At 39.6% G+C, this 21,894-nt stretch overlaps 1 protein-coding gene across 1 annotated transcript in view; it reads right to left on the bottom strand.

Annotated features, from left to right (window-relative positions):
* The window catches only part of map1ab (microtubule-associated protein 1Ab), a 63,779-nt gene extending 42,323 nt beyond the window's left edge, over positions 1–21,456 (bottom strand). Inside the window, exons 1-2 of the mRNA XM_072386313.1 lie at positions 21,275–21,456; positions 15,218–15,319 (exon numbers count right to left, since the gene is read on the bottom strand). Of these exons, the coding sequence (XP_072242414.1) occupies positions 15,218–15,319; positions 21,275–21,344 (172 nt within the window). The 5' untranslated portion in view covers positions 21,345–21,456. The remainder of the gene's footprint in view (positions 1–15,217; positions 15,320–21,274) is intronic.
* Positions 21,457–21,894: the final 438 nt, after the last annotated feature.

Genomic DNA, 21,894 nt, shown 5'->3' with positions numbered 1-21,894 from the left:
GAACAGCAGCTTGAAAGTTCCAACTACATAGCTCCAATGTTGTGGAGCAGTGCAAGGACGTGTGGCATAGCTTTTACTAAAAACTCAACTATGTTGTGATAAATCGGTACCATTTAACATCAAATCAACCAAAATTCAGGGTTCAGAAATCCAAAAACCAAACTAAGTTTTTGAAAGAATCCCTCATATTTTATATGCATATATGGTATGCAGCACACCTGGTGACATTGGTGGGAAAAATCTTATTGCTTTTGCACAATTAAGCAACGCATTGCTGCAAGATCAGTAACTGTTCTTATGAGTTACTGAGACAAGTTCATGAGATGATTAAGTGGTGACCATCAGATCCAAACTGCACTGTTTTTTTATTTGGTTCATTATAAAGCAAGAGATGGAAGGATCTGAGGGTCAACGTGGCTAAAGGTGGCTGCATAATAAGAAATACTTCCTGTTTAATTAGCTAACATTAGCACAGGTGCCATCTTAGGGCATGTTGTAACAAGAGACATACAGGCACATAGAACATGCTAAAAAAAAACAACTTTAAAATAATAACTCACATTTTACCAATAATATGTTTCTGAAGAAGGGGCGGGGGGGAAATAGTTCACTCAAAAACAGGATCTGAAAGTAAAGTAGGCAATAAAACAAACAGAAAATCATATTTGAGGCCAGTCATCATCTGATTAAAAGGAGAATCTCTCTCATGACGTTTGATACATCAAGTCAAGCAGTTCTCTTTGTAATATAAATATATATATACATAAATATATGAACACAAATATATAAAACATGAGCTCACTACACAAGAGTTAAGGTGAAAAGTGATTAAAACCAAATTCCCAAAATGACCAACTTGGCTTGACATGGTGAAAATGACAGACATAGACATAGATATAGATATAGATATAGATATAGACTAACTATGACAATGAACTTGCAATAAACGAAGATAACTCAGGAGTATAAATATTGAAGGAGGTAATGACTGATGTTACGCGGGTGTGTGGCAGACAATGGAAGCTAGTGACACAAAAACAGGGAGCTAAACTAAACATAATGCAAGTGAATAAGCTTTAGAAAATTAAGATGGAAATAAAACCAACTAAGGTGCAGAAGGTAAACAAATTTCAAGATAAAAAAAAAACAATAAAACAAAGAAATAAGGAGTGAAACAAAACCTTTGTAAGCTAATACGTGGGCTGCCATTCGGGTCTGTTTCTGTAGCTGTCCAAAATTACTTTGGCTGACATTGTTATAATAGCTGTTGAGAGGAAGAAACATACTTAAGGAAGAAGTTCAGTGGCAACACAGCTAACATTGCAGTAACTTACAAATGAACTAACTTAACAAGCAAGCAAATTGTGGTCAGCTTGCAAAAAGACCTAGTCATTCACCTGTGGGAACACAGCCAACTTAACATAACTGTAACCTCTGCCCAAGGCTCCAGGGGGCAGAGCTGGCCTACCTCTCTTGAATCAAAAAAGATCCATTTTAAATAGTATTACTTAATTAGTAAACTATCTGTGTAGAATATTCCATATTCATTAAGTTAATGCATCACAAGTAAAAGATCCTGCCTTAGGTAAAATATTAGCTCAAGAGAGTTTCTGCTATTTAAAAGGGATGCATACCGCATGTTGTGACAGAGCTATTTCCCTTTAATAATGAAGCTGTACTCTCACTGCCTGCTACCCCACCTGATGGTGTATGTTAAACGAGTCTCAATGCAGAGGAAAACCTTCTTGGACAGATTAAGTTAAATGCTGTGTTTTGAAATTGCAGCATTGTACATGAACGGTATTAATTGACTGCAAAATAAGGAAGTCAAAGTTTTACCTCATTCAACCCATTTGAAAGAAAAGCATTAGAGACGCGTCACTTGTTTGAGATAGATGGCAGATGTGGCAGTGTGTAAAATTAGCCTCAGTGATGACAAGAAAGGATGTTTACTACAGATTGTAGATGGAAATTGAGGTCACTGAAGGTAATGCAGTGACTTGCTTACACTCCATATTGGGGATCTCTTTCCTGATGTGTGTACCACAGCTGCACCGATCCCAAGAGACATAATGTCATTCATACAACTTTCTCTCTCCTCAGAAATAGCTTCAAAGTTGTCTGCAAGTGCTAATTTTACTCATGGAAAATAAATTAATTATGTGTATGCAGAATCTAATCCTGTTGTCACACACCATATGGGCATCTCAATATGTCTTCATCTTTGTTTTTAATGGGCTATCCCCTCCCTTTCGCCACCTGCATTTATCAGAACTCTCTTGTTCCTATCTCTCCAGCTCATATAATCATTTTCCCTATCTGCCTTTTCCTCCCTCGTTCCCCCTCTTCTTCACTCTCTCTCACTTTCTCTTTAGTCCCCAGAATGCAGTGATGCCAAACCCTGGGATCAGTATCAAAGCTTTGCATAATTCAACTGCTGCCTCAATTATACATGATGCAGAGAGCGACTTTGGAAGGATGTCTCCTTCCATTACTTTGCCTTCCTCATTCAGGGGATGTCAACCTGTTGTGTGTAACGTTCAGACAATAAAGTTAAACTCGATAAACGCTGTGAAGCTGAACTATGATAAAAAAAAATTGTTGGACTCCTCCTCTTGCTATAATAACATAATGGCAAAATTTTATGTCAGAGAGCAACAAAAAAATCTGGCTGATTCATCATATTGTATGACAGCCATTTCAATCAATACTGCCTCATCACTGCAGCTAGTATCGTTGCAAAGAGGATTTTTGAAGGAAAAGGAGAATTTATTCAAAATCTAGCATTGAGGATGACTCGGTGAGGATGGCCTGGCACAATGCAACATATTGAGATTAAATGACGCTCTGCAGGACATTAACACAGTTACCACAGATCAAAGAAAGGCAAAGTGAACAGTTAGAAAAGCCAGTCACATTCAACACTGTCTACCTGAAACAGCTCTTTAAAATGTCAGCTCTCACTCTCCAGTCTACTGTCTCCAACTAGCTGTCCTTGGAAAGCTGAGAAAAATGGACCCTGTCAAAACACATACATCCATTTCTATAGCAGAGAAACTTAACCAGAAGATTACACTGCAACAAACACACGTCATGTTTTTGCCTGCATGGGAAGGGCTGAACCACCTCAAAGGGATTATATGAGAGCAGTCCATGATGACACTGCAGTTTAAGCACTGATGGATTAGCATTAGTATACACACGATTGTAGATTCACTCAAGTCTATTCAGTACCAAGTGGAGCAGTTAGAAAAAAAAACTAAAAGAGTCTAAAAGTTGCATGTTTGTGTGTTTGTACAGCTACTACATGGGAGGAGCTAATGGATTATAATGAGCACTATTCATTTGAGGCTCTTAGCAAGTAGCAAGTCTTTTTCTTTAGTTTAGTGTGGGTTTCACAGGTGAAAACTGACAAGAATTGATGGTACACCACAAAGACACACCAAAGCAAATATCCTTTTTAGGCCATAGGTTTTAAAAATCTCATGTTTTTCATTATTTCTTTTACCCCACTACTTTACCATGATAGGTTGTCAAAAACCAACCTAACACTGGTGCAACTAGGATCCTGAGACAATGCAAATCAAAAATTGACTCATATTCTTATTGTGTACCTGCCCAAACAGTAAAACGATTCAATATTTTTGTGTGTGTGTTTGTGTGTGTATGTGTGTGTGTGTGTGTGTGTATATATATATATATATATATATATATATGCCTTGACTGTTATTAACTCAGGCAGCAAGAGGAATGATTCTGAATGAACAAGTCAGCTGAATTTGCCAACAATTCGCATTCCAGATTCAAACATGAAATTTTTATGTTGCCCTAGCTGACAGAAACCAGTAGCACTTACAAACTCTTCACCCTACTCATTGCCCCCAGGCACCAGGGAGCATTTTACTAGAAAGTACAAGACAAGACGATGTGCAGGGAAGCAGAAAGAAGACTCGACTAAGCACACTTTGCTCAGTGGTTCAGTTTAGGCCAGTGAAATGGAAACTGACAACTCTTGAGATCCCATGATAGCAATCGCTAACACTGTGTTTGCTTGAGAAATGGACTGTCTGTTTTGTGTATGAGTATTAACATATGGTACTCACAAAGTCTTTAGTTTATTTTTATGTGAAAGTGGAACGTGTTTATGTTGGCTGCAGGGCTGTTAGGGAAGGTTAGTGTGTCCCAGAAGTAAGTCCACACCTGCTCTTCCTTCAGTCAGCTGCTGCAACAAGGTGAAAGAACAGAAGTGCTGTGTCATGCTGGGGATCAGGACACCGTTGAGGGCTGAAAATAGATCCCCATACACCTAGATATTTTCATATTTTGCAGCCACTTGGGGTAGTCTCATAAATATGTGGAGCTATCTCAACTGTTGGCTGGTCACAGTTGTGTTGGTGTTGTTGTTGGTCCTTTAGCTTTGTTCTGCTGTGGAAAAGACAGAAGTCAAGGTGGAGAAAGACGTACTTTGAGATGGAGTGAAACTGTGTTAAATAACAGTTGTCCTGTGCAGCTGATGTCCGCGCTTTTCACCTGTGCTACTTTGCTCTGTGTGGGTTTTGGTGCTTCTCCTTCTTTGTTGTTAAACTGGTTGTTGTCAGCCCCTTCCAGCTCCAGTCAGCTATGCGCTGTTAGCTTTTTGGAGCACTGTATATCTGCCTATCTGTACTAAAAAGAGTGGAAGTCTGGGGTGATAAGAGCAACACAGACAGACAGATACCCCAGAAAATGTATATAACAGCCCTTACAACAGAAAAGTTAGGTGACTCTTGTAATAAACAGTGACAGAAACCTGGGATGGCAGTGAAGATGACCAACAAATAAACCTGCAAAGGTGGTGGACTTGTTCAGCAAAATAACATGTGGCTAAACCAGGTGCATCACTTCTGATTTTTTTCATTTAGTGGTATTTCTTTTCCCTTGTTTTGTTGGGACTATTGAACCCGTTTCCTTTTGTTTACAATATTGAAGCAATTCTAACTGAGTCAGTCAGCACAAGGCACATCTCTCTGCATTTCACATAGTACATGAAGGACTTTAAAATGGTATCCAGAAAGGGCACCAGACTTGAACAACAGAGCCTCACAATAAGGATGAGTGTGGATACACCAGAATTGATGTCTTCTTTATCGACCAGTAATATTTTGCCAGGGCTGAAGAGTGCAGCAAACCACAACAACAGAGAACATGGCCTAATTGCCATTTTCAGACTGCCATCCAAAATGGCTTTTGATAGATTCAGATTTTAATCACATTGATTTTTAGAATGTCTGCATAGCTATACACATAATTTGAAATCCTATCACTGCCTATTATTACAAACCTGACCTGATTTTTAGGGGTGATATGAAATGTGATTCTCACTGAGTTATAGATATGTATTTCAGTGCTAACTCACTAGCCTCTCTGCTCAATCAGATTTTTAAAGTGTCTTTTGCATCACAAGAGATGTGACAATGTAATCAAAGCCAGAGGCAGACAAATGGGAACTAAGAGAGGCCTGAAGGAAAGAAGAACTTCAGGCTATTGACACAGGTTGAAATAAATAGTCGGTTGACAGTTTTTAGGCAGCTACACAAACAGTGTAAATTTGTTGTTACTGTTGTCACTTGCAAATAACAGTACAAACAGCGTGTCTTAAAGATCAGATGTAAAAAATAATCTGTGGTGTGAACTTAGATCCCCGAATTTGATGGATGGACAATGGCAGAGAAACCTAAGAAAAGTTTAAGAAAATCTGTTTTGATGTTAAAGATTAAAAAAATAATAATGTTTAGAGGAATAATTCCAGCTTAAAGGTTGAATAGATTTGTAAAAAAATTAAAGGTAGACTCTCAGGATGAGGATGAATATATCTGTGCATATAAGTCATGAGCAAGTGTCATAAGTGCTTATGTAATTCCTTACACTACCAGAAGGGGGAGACAATTCTGAAGTACAAGTTTACTTTTAGCCTTCAGAATTTTTCTGTGGTTTTATGCTTTCTACTATTCTTGGCACATAAATTAAAGGCTGCCAAAAGGTTTTCATTTATTCATTTATTTTCCATACCCACTTCATCTTATTCAGGGTCGTGGGGGGACCGGGGCCTTTCAGACAAGACCAGAGGCAGGTTAGGTTCATTTGGGATTTTAAAAAAGACCTCTTACAATTTCAGGGAATCTTGTCCAAAATCACCAAAACCCAAACAATACTCAGCTTATCATCATCTATGAAAAGAAAAAGGGCAAGAACAAAAAAAGGGTGGGGGGGGGGGGGGGGGGGGTTATATTCAGGGGGTCGAAATGATTAACTTGTTATAGTATAAAATAGCTGCACATGCACTTTTTGTTGATCTGTTAATTGAATTACCAACTATCCAGATTGCAAAATACTTAAAAAATTTTTTAAGTATTCTTGATTTCTAATTGTTGTAATCCAAAAGTATGTTTTTTGTGCACCTTCTTATGGAAACATCAGACTATCTGAAACATCAGGCAGAAACAAGCAGTAATGAGGAGCCGAAACTGTATCCTGACACTGGGGAAAACAGCTTTGAGTTTCCCAACCATAACATCTGCTGTGGTTGTGCTAAATCAGTCCCCTAGAGGCAGTCTAGAAGAACTCTGCAGTGGTGAAAACATCCTCTTCCCACCTTGCCATACAGAAGATGGTCACATACTTCGAGGCAGGAAGTAATATTTTAGAGGCAAGAGGTGATAGCCAATGAGAATAGGAAAGAACATCTGTGCTATAAAAGTGAGAAACAGCAGTATCATTAGAGGTTTTATCTCACTGATTGGTTTCAAAAATTTGTTGTGAAGTCAAACATCACAGGTTGGTGGGGGAAATCAGGTAAATTACATTTTAAACTACAAAAAAAAAAAAACTCCAGTAACTTTCCTGATCAAATGCTAAAAGTTTTGTGCCTTCGGGATAGGAAAGCTCATAAATCACAGAAAAAACACAGAGCTACAAAATACCAGAGTGAATAGTAATCAAATGTTACTTACTGTCATTAGCAAACTCAGAAATATTCAATTTAAAAAAGGAACTCAAACATCCATCCATCCATTTTCTGTGCTTACCTGGGTCCAGGCTATAGGAGAATATAGCCAAAGCTGCCCAGGTCTCCCTCTCCTCTGCCACTACCCTTGGCTCTAAAGATCCCAACGTCAGTTAAGACAATGGTGTACTGACATTCCACAACCAGGAAGAAAAATTACATCTTGAATTAAAGGTTTGATTAACAGCATGTCCATCCTCTCCGGTACCCAGGCAAAGACTTGCCCTGTAGTTAAAAAACATTCTACTGTCCACCAGCTGTGTGTGGCTCAATGGTGCGTCTGACTCCTGATCAAAAGGTTGTGTGTTCAAATCACGTCAGGGTCATTAGAAAAGGTCCTTTAATGTTCACCAATATGAAAGATGATCATCTCCTTTCAAACTGGTGCCTTAGGTGCCAGACTAGGGGTCATTAGGTAAGACCACCTTATGCTACCTACCAAATACATAAACATATAAGCCACTACCATAGTTAGATACCAAAGTTCCTTGACTTTGCATGCACAGAGCTGTCAGCCACTGAACCAGAGTTCTTGAAGAACTCATGACATCTGCTGGGTGCCTGTTTCAGTTGATATAGTAAAAATAATTGTGAATTCCAGCTGAACGCTTTAAAAGCTGTAAATGTAAGAACTGGGTCCCAGTTCAGATTAATGTTTTCTTGCCTCTCTGCCCCATCACACAGTACTTTCATAGTTGTTCTACTGTCTTTGCACACATAAAAATCATGGGTGGACAGCCAATTCTCCCTTTAATAACTCAAAAACTACAGATATGGGCAGAAAACCCCTCACTGAGTAAATGAAATAAAATGATAAACGATCTGATGGAGGTGTTGACGACAGATGGGGCAGAGAATGTGCGGTGTGCAGTGTGCCTGCAGCCACAAATGCTGATGATGATGAGAACTGTGAGGCCTCAGTTTGATTGGGTGAGTGTGGATGTTCGGTCTGATCGGAGCTGGGAATCATAAGAGGCTTTCCCTCACACTTTCATACTTTCGTATAAAACTCTTCAACAGTTGGCAGAGCTTAGAAGAGAAGACGATTCAACATATTATTACTGCAAGTAAATTGATTTGACAGGGGTGATCTGACACAAAGCATAGGCGACACCTCAGAATGAATACTCACATCCAGGTATGTGTGCTGAACTGGAAAAGTTTCCAAACCATCTTTTTACGTTAAAAGTCTAAGCTGTACAAGAGATTGAACATTTGATTAACTTTTACATTAGCTTTTGAAAAATTATTAGCGGCTCAGAGCTTATACCTCAGAGCTAAGATGACTGAGTAAGATGACTGTTTTGAATAAGAAGTCAGAGAAAGTTATATTTAAAAAAAAAGGATTATTTGTGGCACATGTGACCCGACCACCTCCTCTTCGATAAAATAAATCACAGGTTGCTTTAAGTATCTTATACTAGACTGGGCACGCCAAGCTCTGTCACTGAAACCAGTTGCAGCTGAAACGGTTTTAAAACGTTTTTCTTTTCTTTAGCATCTCGACAGGTGTTAACTATGATCAGGACAGTGGCTAAGTGGCTGTTTCGCCATGAAACACAGACATTCAGACCTGTTCAGGATTAATTCTTCAGCCTACATTATTGATCCATGATTCATCTATTTCATTTGTGGCCAAAACAAAAAAAATTTAAAAAATAAAGGCATCATCTGCCAGCTCAGCTGTACTTTGTGCTAATCATTAGGTAGTTAAAATGTGCGTGGTAAACAAGCAATACAATGCCAGCATTTAGCCAAGGTCACTATTGTACCACACTGAAAGCCTTAATTAATGCTTGTAGACTATTTTTCTTGATCCGGTATGACTGGGGTCATTATTCACTTCTCAGTGTAAAGTAATTCATAAAAATCATTGCTTTCACTTTGTTTTTCTTTATATTTACAGTACTATCTGTCCAGGTCAGAAATGTTCCAGTCATGCAAACAATGGCTTTCAAAACTTGATATTATTGCAGACACTGTGAAGATCACCACCAAAATTGGCCTTATTAACCTTCCATCTTTTCCACTTTTAACACCTTTAGGGCCTTCTGAGAGTCTCCAACTGAGGCAGTGATGTTGAGGTCTCCACGGTAACAGCGAGAAAAGGCACGCTCCCCAGGCACCACAGCAAATTGGCCCGGCCAACAAATGGGAATCCTTAATCACTCTGTGCTGCCTCCAGGGCAACTCTCCACTCTACCACCTCCACGTCAGAGGAGACCATGGAGATGACCTGTTTGTGTGTCCAGAAACACACATTATACACACGTTTGTTCAATGGATTCTTTTTAAAAAAAAGTCCTTTCTTGAATAATCATCTATTGATCCGTACCATCATGAGGGCACAGACACAAATTAGAATGTCTGAGGGATTTCTATATAATTGACAAAAAGTGGATCTGGAAGCTGGAATTAATTTACTGCAGCAATAAAAGCCCATTTGTATTAATTGCAAACACATTTTGCTGCTAGTGGTTGCATTCAGATAAGTAGGCTAGTGACAGAGGAAAGTTAAATCACTGCAGCATGGCTTCCTTCGTGAATGGAGAGCAGTATTATGAAACAACATTCAAACTGCAGATCTTTTTGGAAGCCTCTTATTAAGGATTGGATCATGCATATATTCTTTGAGCTCCCTGCAGGACTAAGCCATCTTACTTAACCCAACCTGTGTGTGTGTGTGTGTGTGTGTGTGTGTATGCATGAGTGTGGGCAGGAAGATCCACATGTAACGATTACATCAAATTCATTCTTTTGCCTTTTCCCTCTCCCTCCACCCACATCTCCCTCAGCGAGATGTCGAAAGAGAGCCAGAGAGCATTGGAAAGCAATGAAGGACGTGATGTTATTTCACTTCAAAGCATCTCTGCACCTTTGGGACGTTAAGGCCTTTCTCCCATAAATCAACAGGAATTTTCAGTGCCTTGTTCAATATGTTTCAAAAACATCTCAGAGATGTTTCAGCACTGACAGGCTAACAGCAGTTTTGCAATACATAGTAACACTAGTTTGAATTGTCAGATCTTATAATATTTACTTAAGGCATCATTTCAGGGTTTAATCATCTATTTAGATTGATAGACTTAGATTTATTTATATATTTATTTCTATAGAAGCGCACACATATTAAGAGTCTGGGAGATGTACGATATGAGTCACATGCCCTATAGGCTGTGTTCAATGAGCTCTATTTTAGTGTGCACTTGTAAAATAACGCTTTGAGCGTAATGAAAAAAAGACCCACTGCTAAACATACAAAACTATGCCTTTAAGTCACATTCTATCACTCTAAAAGCTTTACTTCATGTTGCGGCTTGAACAAATACTGTGAACACACTAATTTTAATGGCCTCAAGCCATTTTTTAAATAATTAAACCAAGCGAGACTCCTAAAACACAAACTCCACAGGTAATTTGCTCAAATATCCACACACATGTGTGAGCTGTGTGTGGGAGCGTTAATCAGAGTAAATCGCTGACACTAATCCATGGCCAATCTCACTTGGTCCTCGCCTGGGTATTTGTGTAGGCAGCCTTTGTGTCCTTTTCAGAGTATGTTTAAAGAGTAGGTGAATACAGAGAACTAAAGGGAAAGAAAATATTGAGTCACTGAACTTACACTCTTTCAACACTATAGGGGACAGTGTGAAATATTTGCTGTGGTTGGATGTTCGGTGACACGGACCCTCCCTTTAGCAGTGTATGCTATTTTGGCATTTAAAACTGAATGCTATTCATGCAGCCTTAAACAGCTTCTCTATAAGTTAACACTAAGTTGTCAAATACAGTCTGAGGTGTTGTTTTGCTCTTTTTCACCTTGGGAGGCAAAGTGTCCTTTCAGGCCTTTGCAGCATTGTAATGGGGAAAAAAGATGATTATGTTTCTTACTGCATGCAGCTGTGCTGAACAGCAGTGTCATCACTCTCTAAACGTAACGATTAAATACAAAAGAGCTCACCTCAGAAACCCTGAGAAGAGTTGCTCAGATCAATAAATATAATCTTTAAATGCAGTGCCCAGACTAAATGTCTTCTACATTTATTTCCAGCTGCTTTACAGTAACTCAATATGCAAGATACAAGTATGCATCTCACAGATACTAAAGAACTTAAGAAACATAAAAACAATACAGCAGCTCAGGTCTTTGCTTTAAAATGATGTGTACAAGGAAGGATACACACAGATCTGAAACACATTAGATCAAGCAGTGAACTTCTCTTTTGTTATCACTTAAAATGAGTAAAAACAGCAGATGATCAAATCCAATCCAAAATTTGATCTGGTTTACCAGAATCATCAGTACTCCTGAACTGTAAGCACAGAATTTAGAATGCCTCCAGAAATCAATGCAAATTAACTATTTCAAGCACCCATTACAGGATTCCTTTATGAAATGGCAAATTCTAAAGTTCATCTCACTCCAAAGGGGATTCAAGTCAGGACTCATCGTCAGTTTAAAACAGTTAAATGACACCAGTTTCTTGAGTCAGTTTTACAGCTTGTGGGCTTCAGGTGGTTGTCCTGCTTAAAGGCATGAGACCGTCACCTGAAACCAACTCCTTCAACACTGGGTCATTTTATGATGTCTTCATTTCTGAGTTTCGACTGTAACAGAAGGAGCAAAGCAGCCCCACAGGATGATCAAACCTCTGCCATGTTTCCTCTCCTTACAGGCCTCCTGTACCTTATTTGCCACCCTATAAACAAGCTGTGTTACATTACTACAGAGCTGCACTCTGGTTTCAACAGTCCATAGAACAATATCCAAGAAAAACTGACTTTTCTTTCATTTCTTTTTAACAAAGTCTCAGTCTCAGCTTTTTGTGCTTTTCTTTCACTGGTGTTGTCCTCCAGCCTTCATTCACAAAGCCCTGCTTGTTTCTGTGGTCTGAAGCCACCTCATCAGATTAATCCTTTTCACCTTTTCAGCTCCTCTTTGGTGGTTTACTTGCAGTGGTTAGGAGTTATACTGGACTATGAAAGTCAACAATTAACCATCTCTCCATCAACTTCCTGTGCATGGCCTTCACAGCGTTGCTCTGTTTTCTTATTGTAGAATTTCTGGTGCTCTCGGACGCAACTCTCCTTTGTTCACATTTGGGGAAAAATTCAAACAATCAGTCCTTTGTGTTGCTGTTGTGTTACTTTATTGAATGTAAGTTCATTAATAGGGTGTGTTTTTTGATTTAGCATGCAAAAGGGTAGCTGTGTTTTATGTTGTAGTTGTATGTCAGCTAGCATTTCGAGAATAGGTTGTGTTTTAAATCAAAGACTGAAGTCTGTACTCTTTGTAAAAACTCTCGTGGTGCTATGCAGTGTTTTCTGATGGCAGCTGACTTTGAGATGAAATATAAATTCAAAAACAGCACTATTCCAAAGCCCTCCAGAAACTGTAGCCCTATTTCAAAAGATAAGAACTGCCTTTGAAGAACTTAATACACTGATGACTGATAAGGAAAGAAGTCAATGACAAGATGTGAGACTTTTGAAATAAATGTAAAGAAATCTGTGGAAAGAATTAGACTCTATTGTTGCAAAAGAGCTGGGACACAGGAGATCATTTGAAAGAAATACATGGTCCGGTGGTGAAGGCTTTGGTTAGCATTTCACTAATGAAGAGGGCTTTTCAAATAGTTAGAGAGAAGGCAGAGTATCATCAACACACTATATTCTCCTGGACTTTCCCAGATGTGATGAGATCAGTGAACCTGTTTGGTTCTCCCTCACCTTTTCACCTCACTCGGATGCTGCTGCTGTTTCCCTCAACGGAAATTTTCGCTGTCAACCCAGAGCAACGTGATCTCCTCATCTATTTCTGCACTGCAGCCATCGGATTACTCTCCATTGAAGTACTATTGATTTGGCTAGTGTGCTGCGCTGAAAAAGGGGTTGGGAGGTGATCAAAGGTAGTCAATACTGTCAGTGTCCATCCTCGGTCCTCTAACTTCAGCTACCTCACAGTTTAAGCAGGAATGGAGGCTTTACAGTGATCTCCCTTATAAGTATGAGAACGTGCACTGTTAATTTTTCAACATAATAATGAGTTCATTCAATTAAAACTAGAATACTTGGGACAGCGGGAAGAAGATGAGTAATTGTGCTTTTAAACCTGGCACGTCTTTAGAATTTATCAACCAACATTATGAGGGATGTATCAGTGGCAGTGAGCTGCACACGTTTATGTTCTACTTTGCAAACAGAAAGAGACACAAGGAGTCTTCCCTCATTTTCACGGCAAAGTCCTTCTTATCGACAATCTGTAAAGACATTGGAAAAGGCATAAAGCATGCACTGAAGATTAAATTTGGTTTAACAAGCCTTTTAGATTAGTTATTTTTGATGGGTCATAAAAAGCACTTTGTAATTTGCCATCCAATACCATTATCGTTGTATCTGTTTAATCACTGTGATACTGTGAGAGTACAAAATGAGATTATGCAGCTGTAAATATCTGATCCGATACAATAGTTGTGCACTAAAAAGGCCACTGAGACAACAGCACTCATACACTCATTTTTGCAAGATGACATCAACAGAGAGGGTTCAGCATCATCTACATGAAAGATGAAACAGTCCTGCAGTATGTTCTGTCTACTTCTCATTTCATGGTGCTGTTAAAATGAATGCATCTCTTTCTAAAGCAGTAGGAATACACTCAGCTGAGATCCAATTACTGCCATAAGGAATATACCCAGGAATGAGAAAAAATAGTGCTTGAGGAAAATAAGATGTGTATGTCCTCGTAATCATTGTTCAAAGTTCAGATGTTAGTGTCCTATCATTGTTTTGTCATCAGCTGTAAACATGAAAAAAATGGTGATTCACGTCGACTCAAATGACTGTTTCTTGATTCAAGTAATCTGAACCGATAATAGATGGGATGGAAATTATTCTAATCATATTTATTGATTCCTCTGAATGCATTTGCTCTGTTTAACAACTGTGCAGAAAAATGCTGCGTCATTCTCAGCTGACTGCAGCCTCTGCATAGCGCTTGCCATCAGTGCAGTTACAATCCTCTCCTGAGCTTGTCTGTTGTTACTCATGTACGTGTGTGTGATCCCATCTCGGCCTTACCTTACCCTGGCAAGTGATTGAAATAATTCTCAACTCAGCGTCCCCTCAGCCTGGGCTCTGAGCCCTGAATTGTTGCATCCCATACACACAGGCAGACCAGCAAACACAGGTACACACAGGTCTCACACTGCAGGGCTAAGACTTCCTGAGCTGTAACCGTGGTGATAATATGCACTGATACGCTCTGATGCAATGCACATGGATTAAACCTTCACTAAACCAAAACGTCAATCATCTACATTCCAAATTTGATCAAATACTGAGACGCTTCAATCGAAAATGGAGGAGTTTGTTGTTATGTTTTATTAATTTTTGTGTTGTCGTTTTAAAATCTCAATAAACAACTTGTGTTTTAAAGGATTATTGTAACTTGTCCAGCTGATCTCAGCATCTTAGCATAAATAGGGTGACGATGTCTATTTTTTTCTTTGTATAGTAGCAAGTCATGAGCTTTTTCCACAACAGTTTTTTCCCAAGCTGCCTGACCCGCATTGAGCCCACATTTATTTCAATAAACAGATCACTCAAGTGAAAACTTCTGCTAGGCAAGAAGTGTCATTAACTGCTCATTTTTCTCAGAATATAAAATTAAAAACTCAGATCGCCACGTGAATTAATCAGCTTCTCCGTGACACTTTAATACCAGTATCTCTATCACAACCTCTGGGTGAAAGGATGATATAGCCCCAGTTCACTGGCAGCGCCAAAAGGCAGCAATTTCCTGTTTTACAGGTTCAGCATCCAGAAATGATGTGAAAAAACTGACACAGCATGCTCTGAGATAGTTTGTAGCAAAGCATATACACCCACCACAATGTGAACTTAATCAAAGTAAGCACATCTGCGACGCCTCAGCTGGGGGAACAAAAGATGATCGTTGCAGCGTGTATTTTTCCTTTACGGTGTTAAGACAGGCCAATGTTTGCATTTGGCTCAGGCTGAATGCAGTTTCTAAAGTCTGCAGAATTTTGCTTCGTTTGGTCTGAATCTGTTGTTCAAATCTAGTGCAGCATATTTCCAGAATAAACAGCCCCTACTGATTTATCCCAAGTCATCACTGGTTCATCAGCTCTCAGAGAGGCACATCAAACTGACCTCTGACCTCGGAGGAGAAGTGGGCAGAGTGACGAGTTATAAACAGCTGCAGCTGCTGATCAAGGTCGCAGCATTTGAGATCGACGTCCCAGGATCGAATTCCTGCCAGAAAGGAAGAGAAAGAGAGCTTGAGGACAATGTGAAGCAGTGAAGGAGAGACAGTCATCAGCAATCCTGAGCCACACTTGGTTTGCAGTGTTTCATGTAAGAAGTCTTCCTCGCCCTGATTCTGTGAACATGAGGCAACCTTCTGCCATCTGTTGCTGTTGCCACCTCGCATCCTGCCACCTTCTCCAGTCAACTCTGAGTCTAAACTGTTCGTGCTGCAGAGGAGGCCATTTAGCAGAAAGGTTTTCGCATTCAAAATGTCACCAGACTGACATCATAGCATACTTTGTTCTGGTCAGTATTATTAACACTTTTCACTATTCTACATTTACTCCTGAACAGCGATTACAAGTGTTTACAGACAACCCCAATTCCAACTTTTGGGAAACAAATGTTGTTTTCCACTTTGCCTCAGTTCAGTTTAAATGAGCTTTGGCCCTGGAGAGATGACAGTGATTCTGGATCATGTTCTCATCGTGACAGAGCTTTAGCCTGTGTTTGTGGATGGCACGGTAGACTGTGCTCATAGACAATGATCGCTCCTGAAACCATGCAGTGATTTCCATGGGAGCATTATGTCTGTTTTTAATGCAGTGCTGCCTGAGGGCCTGAAGATCAATGGCATTAAATATTGATTTTCATGTGTCCACAGTAAACAGATTTTTTTAAAGATATTACATACTGTAGTTGATTAAATGATGGAACAGAAGTCTAAACAATCTTAAACTGGGGAACATTCTTCAACAATTTGGAGATGCAGTATTTTGCTGATTACTGAACCACCGCCCACATCTTTACTTCAGAGAGACCCTACCTCTTTAAGGCGTGTTTCTCCAGCTGTTTCCTTTTAGAACCGCTTACTTTTCTGGGGGGGGGTTTTGTTTGTTTTTTTTGCTGCTCCTGCTCCAACGTTTTTTAAGATGTGTTGCTGCCATAAAATTCAGGATGATATAATGTTTTCTTGAACCAACTAATTTTCTCACCTTTACATTTGATTTGTTGTCTGTTCTATTGTGAATAGAATATTCATTCATGAGATTTGCAAAACATTGCATTCTATCTTTATAGTTTACACAACTTTACACAACGTCTCAACTGTTTGGAATTGGGGCTGTAGATTATCATAAAAAGAGTTTATTGAATTGGTTAATGTTATAAATGTAAAGTGATCAATATATCTATCTATATATATATATAGCTTTCTATTTGTTATTATTTATTCTATTCAGAATCTTTTACGGTACCACTTTTCAAAAAGCAGTAATAATGAATGTGTCATTTTATTGACTTTAAAAGTATGAATACTACTAAACATTAAGAGGTATTTTTGCCATGCTTGATTAGGAAAAAAAAAAAAAAAAGCTCTTCTAACACGTTTTTGATTTAATTTGGAGTTGCGTTTGTGGCTGCCTGACAATAGCGATTCAAACCTTGCCTTTAAGTTGCCAAATCCTGAGGGAAATCTGCTTCTTTGTGAATCTGTTAGTTACTGTCTTTGTTTAATCTATTTCTTGTTTCAGAGCTTCTTCTGTGAAACTGTTACCTGCTGGGTCTAAGAATTACAATCATGAAAGCTGTGAAATCAAAACATAGTTGCAGAATGGAGTATATTTGCAGAACAAACAATTAATCTTGACTTGAAGTCCATCTGTGAGAAACTAATTCAAATGGACAAGTTAAGAAAGGCTCATGTCTGTAGTACATGAGGTCTGACAATGCACACTGCATGTCAGAACTACAGGAGGTCAACAAGTCAGAAGAACTATCATAGTAGATTTTGACAAGGCATAGCTCATGGGTATAAAACCATGTAAAACTGAAGTATGGAACTACTGGACCTGGACTTATCTTAGAGTTAGCAGTCCGGCAAAATTGAATGACAGAACATAAAAGCCTTCAATAGGGAAGTGATCAAGAGCCTAAAGTGCACTCAAAAACTTTAGAAGTCTTCTGTATTTGCCAGAAGGACAAGCACCCCAGCACTCTTTCATGATAGATTGGCGAGACGAAAGCTGCTTTTGAGTAGAAGATGGATGAGAGCATCTTTGGGAGGTTGCCATACAGCATAGAAAAGACTCACGAGAGCACGAGTTAGAAAATTCTCTCATCAGATGAAACAACCTTGAATTATGTAGGCAGAATCCCAATGCACTAATGCACACCAGGCACTGTTCTATTACTGGATAATAACAGCCCTACGGTGAAGCATGGAGGTGGAGGCATCATGCAGCAAAGGCAACATAGTAATTTTTTCCAACTTGTCACATACTGAAGCTTGGTAAAGAGCCCTTTGCATCAATTTTCAGTGCATGGGTGACCCCTGCACTGCTCTATAGCTGCCATTTGCAATTGATCTTTCAGCGGTAGTAAGTGATGGAATGGCTACACGGACTGCCAAGCAGGAAACGAGTGCTCAAGTCAAACCATGACACTGCAGGTTTTTTTACATCACCTTTTTCTATCTTTTTATTTTGGTACTTTGGTATTTTGGCAACCGTATGAATAGGTGTTAAAATACATAATAAAACACATTTTAATCAGTGTGTCAGCACAGTGTAAAAGAAAAAAGGTTAAAAAATCATACAATTACTATGCTTTCCTTATTCTCTTCCCTCTACAAATGTAGATTAACTTTTGATTGGACAGAATGTCATTGCCCTTTGTCTTCATGTATATTCTTGTGTAATGACTTTCTTCTACTTTCCACAAGCCATTCAAGACTGGCAAAATATGAAAATTGGATCTCTTGCATAAGTTCATCCATGCAAGAGATTGCAAGGTCAAGACTGTGTTCTCATCAGTAATTAACCTTTTCTACTTCCTGCCACTCACAATTCCTTTAGTTATCCACTCTACTTTCCTACTTTCACCACTTAAGGTTAGTGTTATGAGTTAAAAGTGCATTATTAGGGTTAGAATTATTGCACCCAGTTAGGGCTACATATTAAAAAGTGCATGGTTAGACGATTGCAAAAATGTACAAATTAGCGGTTTATACAAGAACGCGTTATGACTCACATCATGTTAGATGAATGCTGCCCAACACAACATAGCAGCATACAGTTATGCTGCAATTTCACAATTTACAATCACATCTCATGCACCCATACTGTCAGCTCTATTTCTCTCTTTATTTGACACAGAGTTACACAGTTTTCTGAGATTCTATGGATGTGCAGCAAGTCAACCGTCAGAGGAAACTTGTGTCAGACCTCATCCAGCAGGACAGAAACCAGCACACATATCTCTCTCACCTCATTCACTTATGGATTCCTCCTGCGACAGAAAGGAATTTGATCATTCCAACTCTTCCAAGAGTCCAACTCTGTGGTGACATCTCCTCTTTCACAAGAAGAAAACACTTTCCTTTCGACCCTTATCTCAGGAGAACTTATTCCATCTTATTCCAGCATGCTGTGTCACTGTTACTGAGGTTTTGTTAACATTCACTGGCCACAGTCAGATTGGTTCCTATTTATTGGAACCTTCAATCAAATGTTAACATCCTCAAAATCCTACAAAGAATTACCTTTGTATCTGTGATTCTGAATATACTTTTTTTGGAGGATCACATTGGTCAACCTCAAACTTTTTAATAGGTCTCACACAGAGCTGTGCATGCAAAAGAGAGAAGTCATCATCAGCTAAGCATATGTACATATGTAGTCACCATCTGCTTCCTTTACAACAGAGGTACCTAATCCTTGTGTTGTTCAGTCAGAGGAAAGTAAACCAGCAGCTACACGGCTCATCAGTTAATCAGTCAGGTCATTTTTGATTAAAGAAAAGATGGGAACCGCTTAGTTCTACGTTCTCAAATGGGATTATTCGCGGCTTTTTGATAGGGCCAATCCTTTAAGATTGTCAAACAAACACTTTTTTTAAGAAAGAGATTATTTGTTGTTTATTTTTGACCTTTTAACAAACTAAATTCTAAATTGAAATGTTTAAGACTAAAATATCCATTTGCAGGTTAAGAAAATAACCACTTCAGCAGCAGTTTGACAGCATTTTTTTAATGAAGGCTAGTCACATTGACTTTATACATGCAGAGAATCTATTTTGTCCATCTGTCTTCTCTTGTCAACCTGTCCTCAAAGCTATTCTCACTCCTGCTCCTGTTTTCAGCTGGAAAACCTTCAGGAAGCAGCTTTCTGCTCCTCTCTAACAAAGCCAGACATGCACTTTAAATTTTTAAGCTTTGTCTTCATTCTCAAAGCAAAAACTAATAATGTGAAAACATCAGAAACCCAGCAGATAACGTATCTCTGTACATTATGAGGGATTCCTAATTGAGACTTAATTGCCTAAAACAAATCAGCAGATAGCAGGCAGTTTGAAATATGTTGCTTGGATCAGCTGTGGAAACGTGTTGACTCAGTATTGAGTTTGTGAAAGATTCACTTTCATCTGAATAAGATCTTAACCATAACTTGGCCGGTAAAGCTAGCCACAGCTCATCCTGTGAAGTTTAAGGTTGGAGCTGTTGGAGTGTTTAAAGGTAAAGAAATGAAGCAGATATTTGTGATCTTCAAGCCGTTTCAGGTGCGAAGGGACATGTGACACGTTCAGTGTTAGAGACAAAGTGGCGCTGGCTTTCTCTTTGGCTGCCAAATGAAAAAAATGTGCTGCATCACAAGCTCAGAATGAGCGAGTAAAAGATAACCCCTTTAAGGGTATAAAGTTTGCACTCTAATTCTTATGTAAGACTATTTAAACTGGGGTTATACCGCACATCTAGTTATAAAAAGCAAGTGTAAAAGACACCATCACATATGCTACTGTCAATGCTTCAATCATTCTTTGTTTGAAATAACAGAGCTAACCCCCGTGATACCTTCCTGGCAGAGTTAGCTTCTTCCGCATCACCAACACTCATTAGACAACGATTTCGGACTCAGTTTTGTTGATTTTGTTGATTTTGACTGCAGTGCTGCAGGGAGGGTGACTCGTTGCAGGCCTACACAAGGACCCTGCAGAGGGATATCTCAAGCATAATGTGTATGTAATGAGAGTCGATGGCAGGTCATTCACACTGAGTCACAGTGAAAACACCGGCCTGGGTGAAAGGATCGATGCTGTAATAATCTGAGTGGGTGTGATACCCAGCTTGCTAAAGAGCAGCAGAGATGTCAACTCCCAAACTGTGGAAACAGTGAGAAGAGGTCAGAGGTGATGGACGGAGTTGCAACGTTTCTGGACCAGTATCTAAAAACTGTAACCTGGACAGAGAACAGCTTAGAGCAGCAGCAGCACAGCATGAAACTGCTGACTCGTGCTGACTCTTCAAAGGCCAAACTGCGACACCTGTCACAAACACATAGAAGACCATTTACATCTTTAAACTTGGCAGGTCTCAGCAGCCGGACATATTGCAGCCTGAAATTCATCTGAGCAATGATGTCTGGGTGTGACACCAGGAGGCTGAACAGTCTTATGAGTAGCTGATCTGTGTGTTAATTTAGGGGTACATGACACCCCGACAAGAAAGAAATCCATGTAGTTACATACAAACAGTTGAATGCTCAAAAATATAAATGGATTAATCAATAACCAAGACCACACACACCACATTTGTAGTTAAGTTTACCAATATGTTATAGCTTGATATGAAGTAGACCGTAATAGCATTAAAACACACACACACACAAAACACTGTCCCATTAGAGTAAAAGAAAAAGATACACCGTAAGTTGAGTATGGAGTTGTATAGCTATACAGTAGTGTACAGCAAAATGCGTGAGTTGTGTCCCATGGTGCAATGCTGCAGCAACTGCCTCTGCCTATGGATGCCGTCCCGCTCATTGCGTCAAAACGTTTCACCTCTGTTGATGTTTCCAGGTTTAAACTTTTTCTACAGGAATGTCCATCTCTTAGTGGAGCACTTTATCAAAGCCGCGGTACAAGTAATAAAGAGAGCCTTCGACCGGCGTTTCGTCCATCACTTACCTCGTTCGATCTGCGCTCTGGCTGCATCAAGCTGGGGCTCTGTGCTGATCTCCCCGATCACTATCAGCATATAGTAGCCGCTCCGGTTGAACGGTACCCCGCGCCGCCGTCTGCCTCCCCCACGGCGATACCGCAATCGCTCCTCGGACCCCGGAGTGATGGAGCCCTCGTCCTCTTCCACCACCGGGAGCGCACCTCGCACCGGGATCTCCATGGCAACAGTCCCTGAAACCGACGCCGGGGCTGACTCCATCGCCATGACAACTGCCGGTGTGAGAGAAGACAGGAGAGTGGTAGGGTGGGGGAGGTGGTGTGGAGGATGCTGAGAGGTGAGGGAGAGGAGGGAGGTGATGGCAGGGGGCATTAACGAGTTAAAGTGGGGAAAAGATCACAAATAATCAAAACATCCATTTCCAACGGAGTTTTAAAAAGTGTTTTGATGAATGTAGCCTAAGGTTTACAACAATGTCACCAAGTTTTAGAAAGTCTATAAGTAAGTGTTTTTATCATATCATGTCATTAAGAGAGATGGCATATATAAATCATCCTAATAATACGTCAGATTTGGACAGATCTATAGTTACACAGAAATTATAGACGCTGGCCTAATCCCATTTCCT

This window comes from Leuresthes tenuis, unplaced genomic scaffold (genome assembly GCF_036924035.1).
Source record: "Leuresthes tenuis unplaced genomic scaffold, fLeuTen1.0.hap1 SCAF_5, whole genome shotgun sequence".
Lineage (NCBI taxonomy): Eukaryota > Metazoa > Chordata > Actinopteri > Atheriniformes > Atherinopsidae > Leuresthes > Leuresthes tenuis.
The sequence above is the reverse complement of the archived record's forward strand: the minus strand, read 5'-3'. Positions and strand labels throughout refer to the sequence as shown.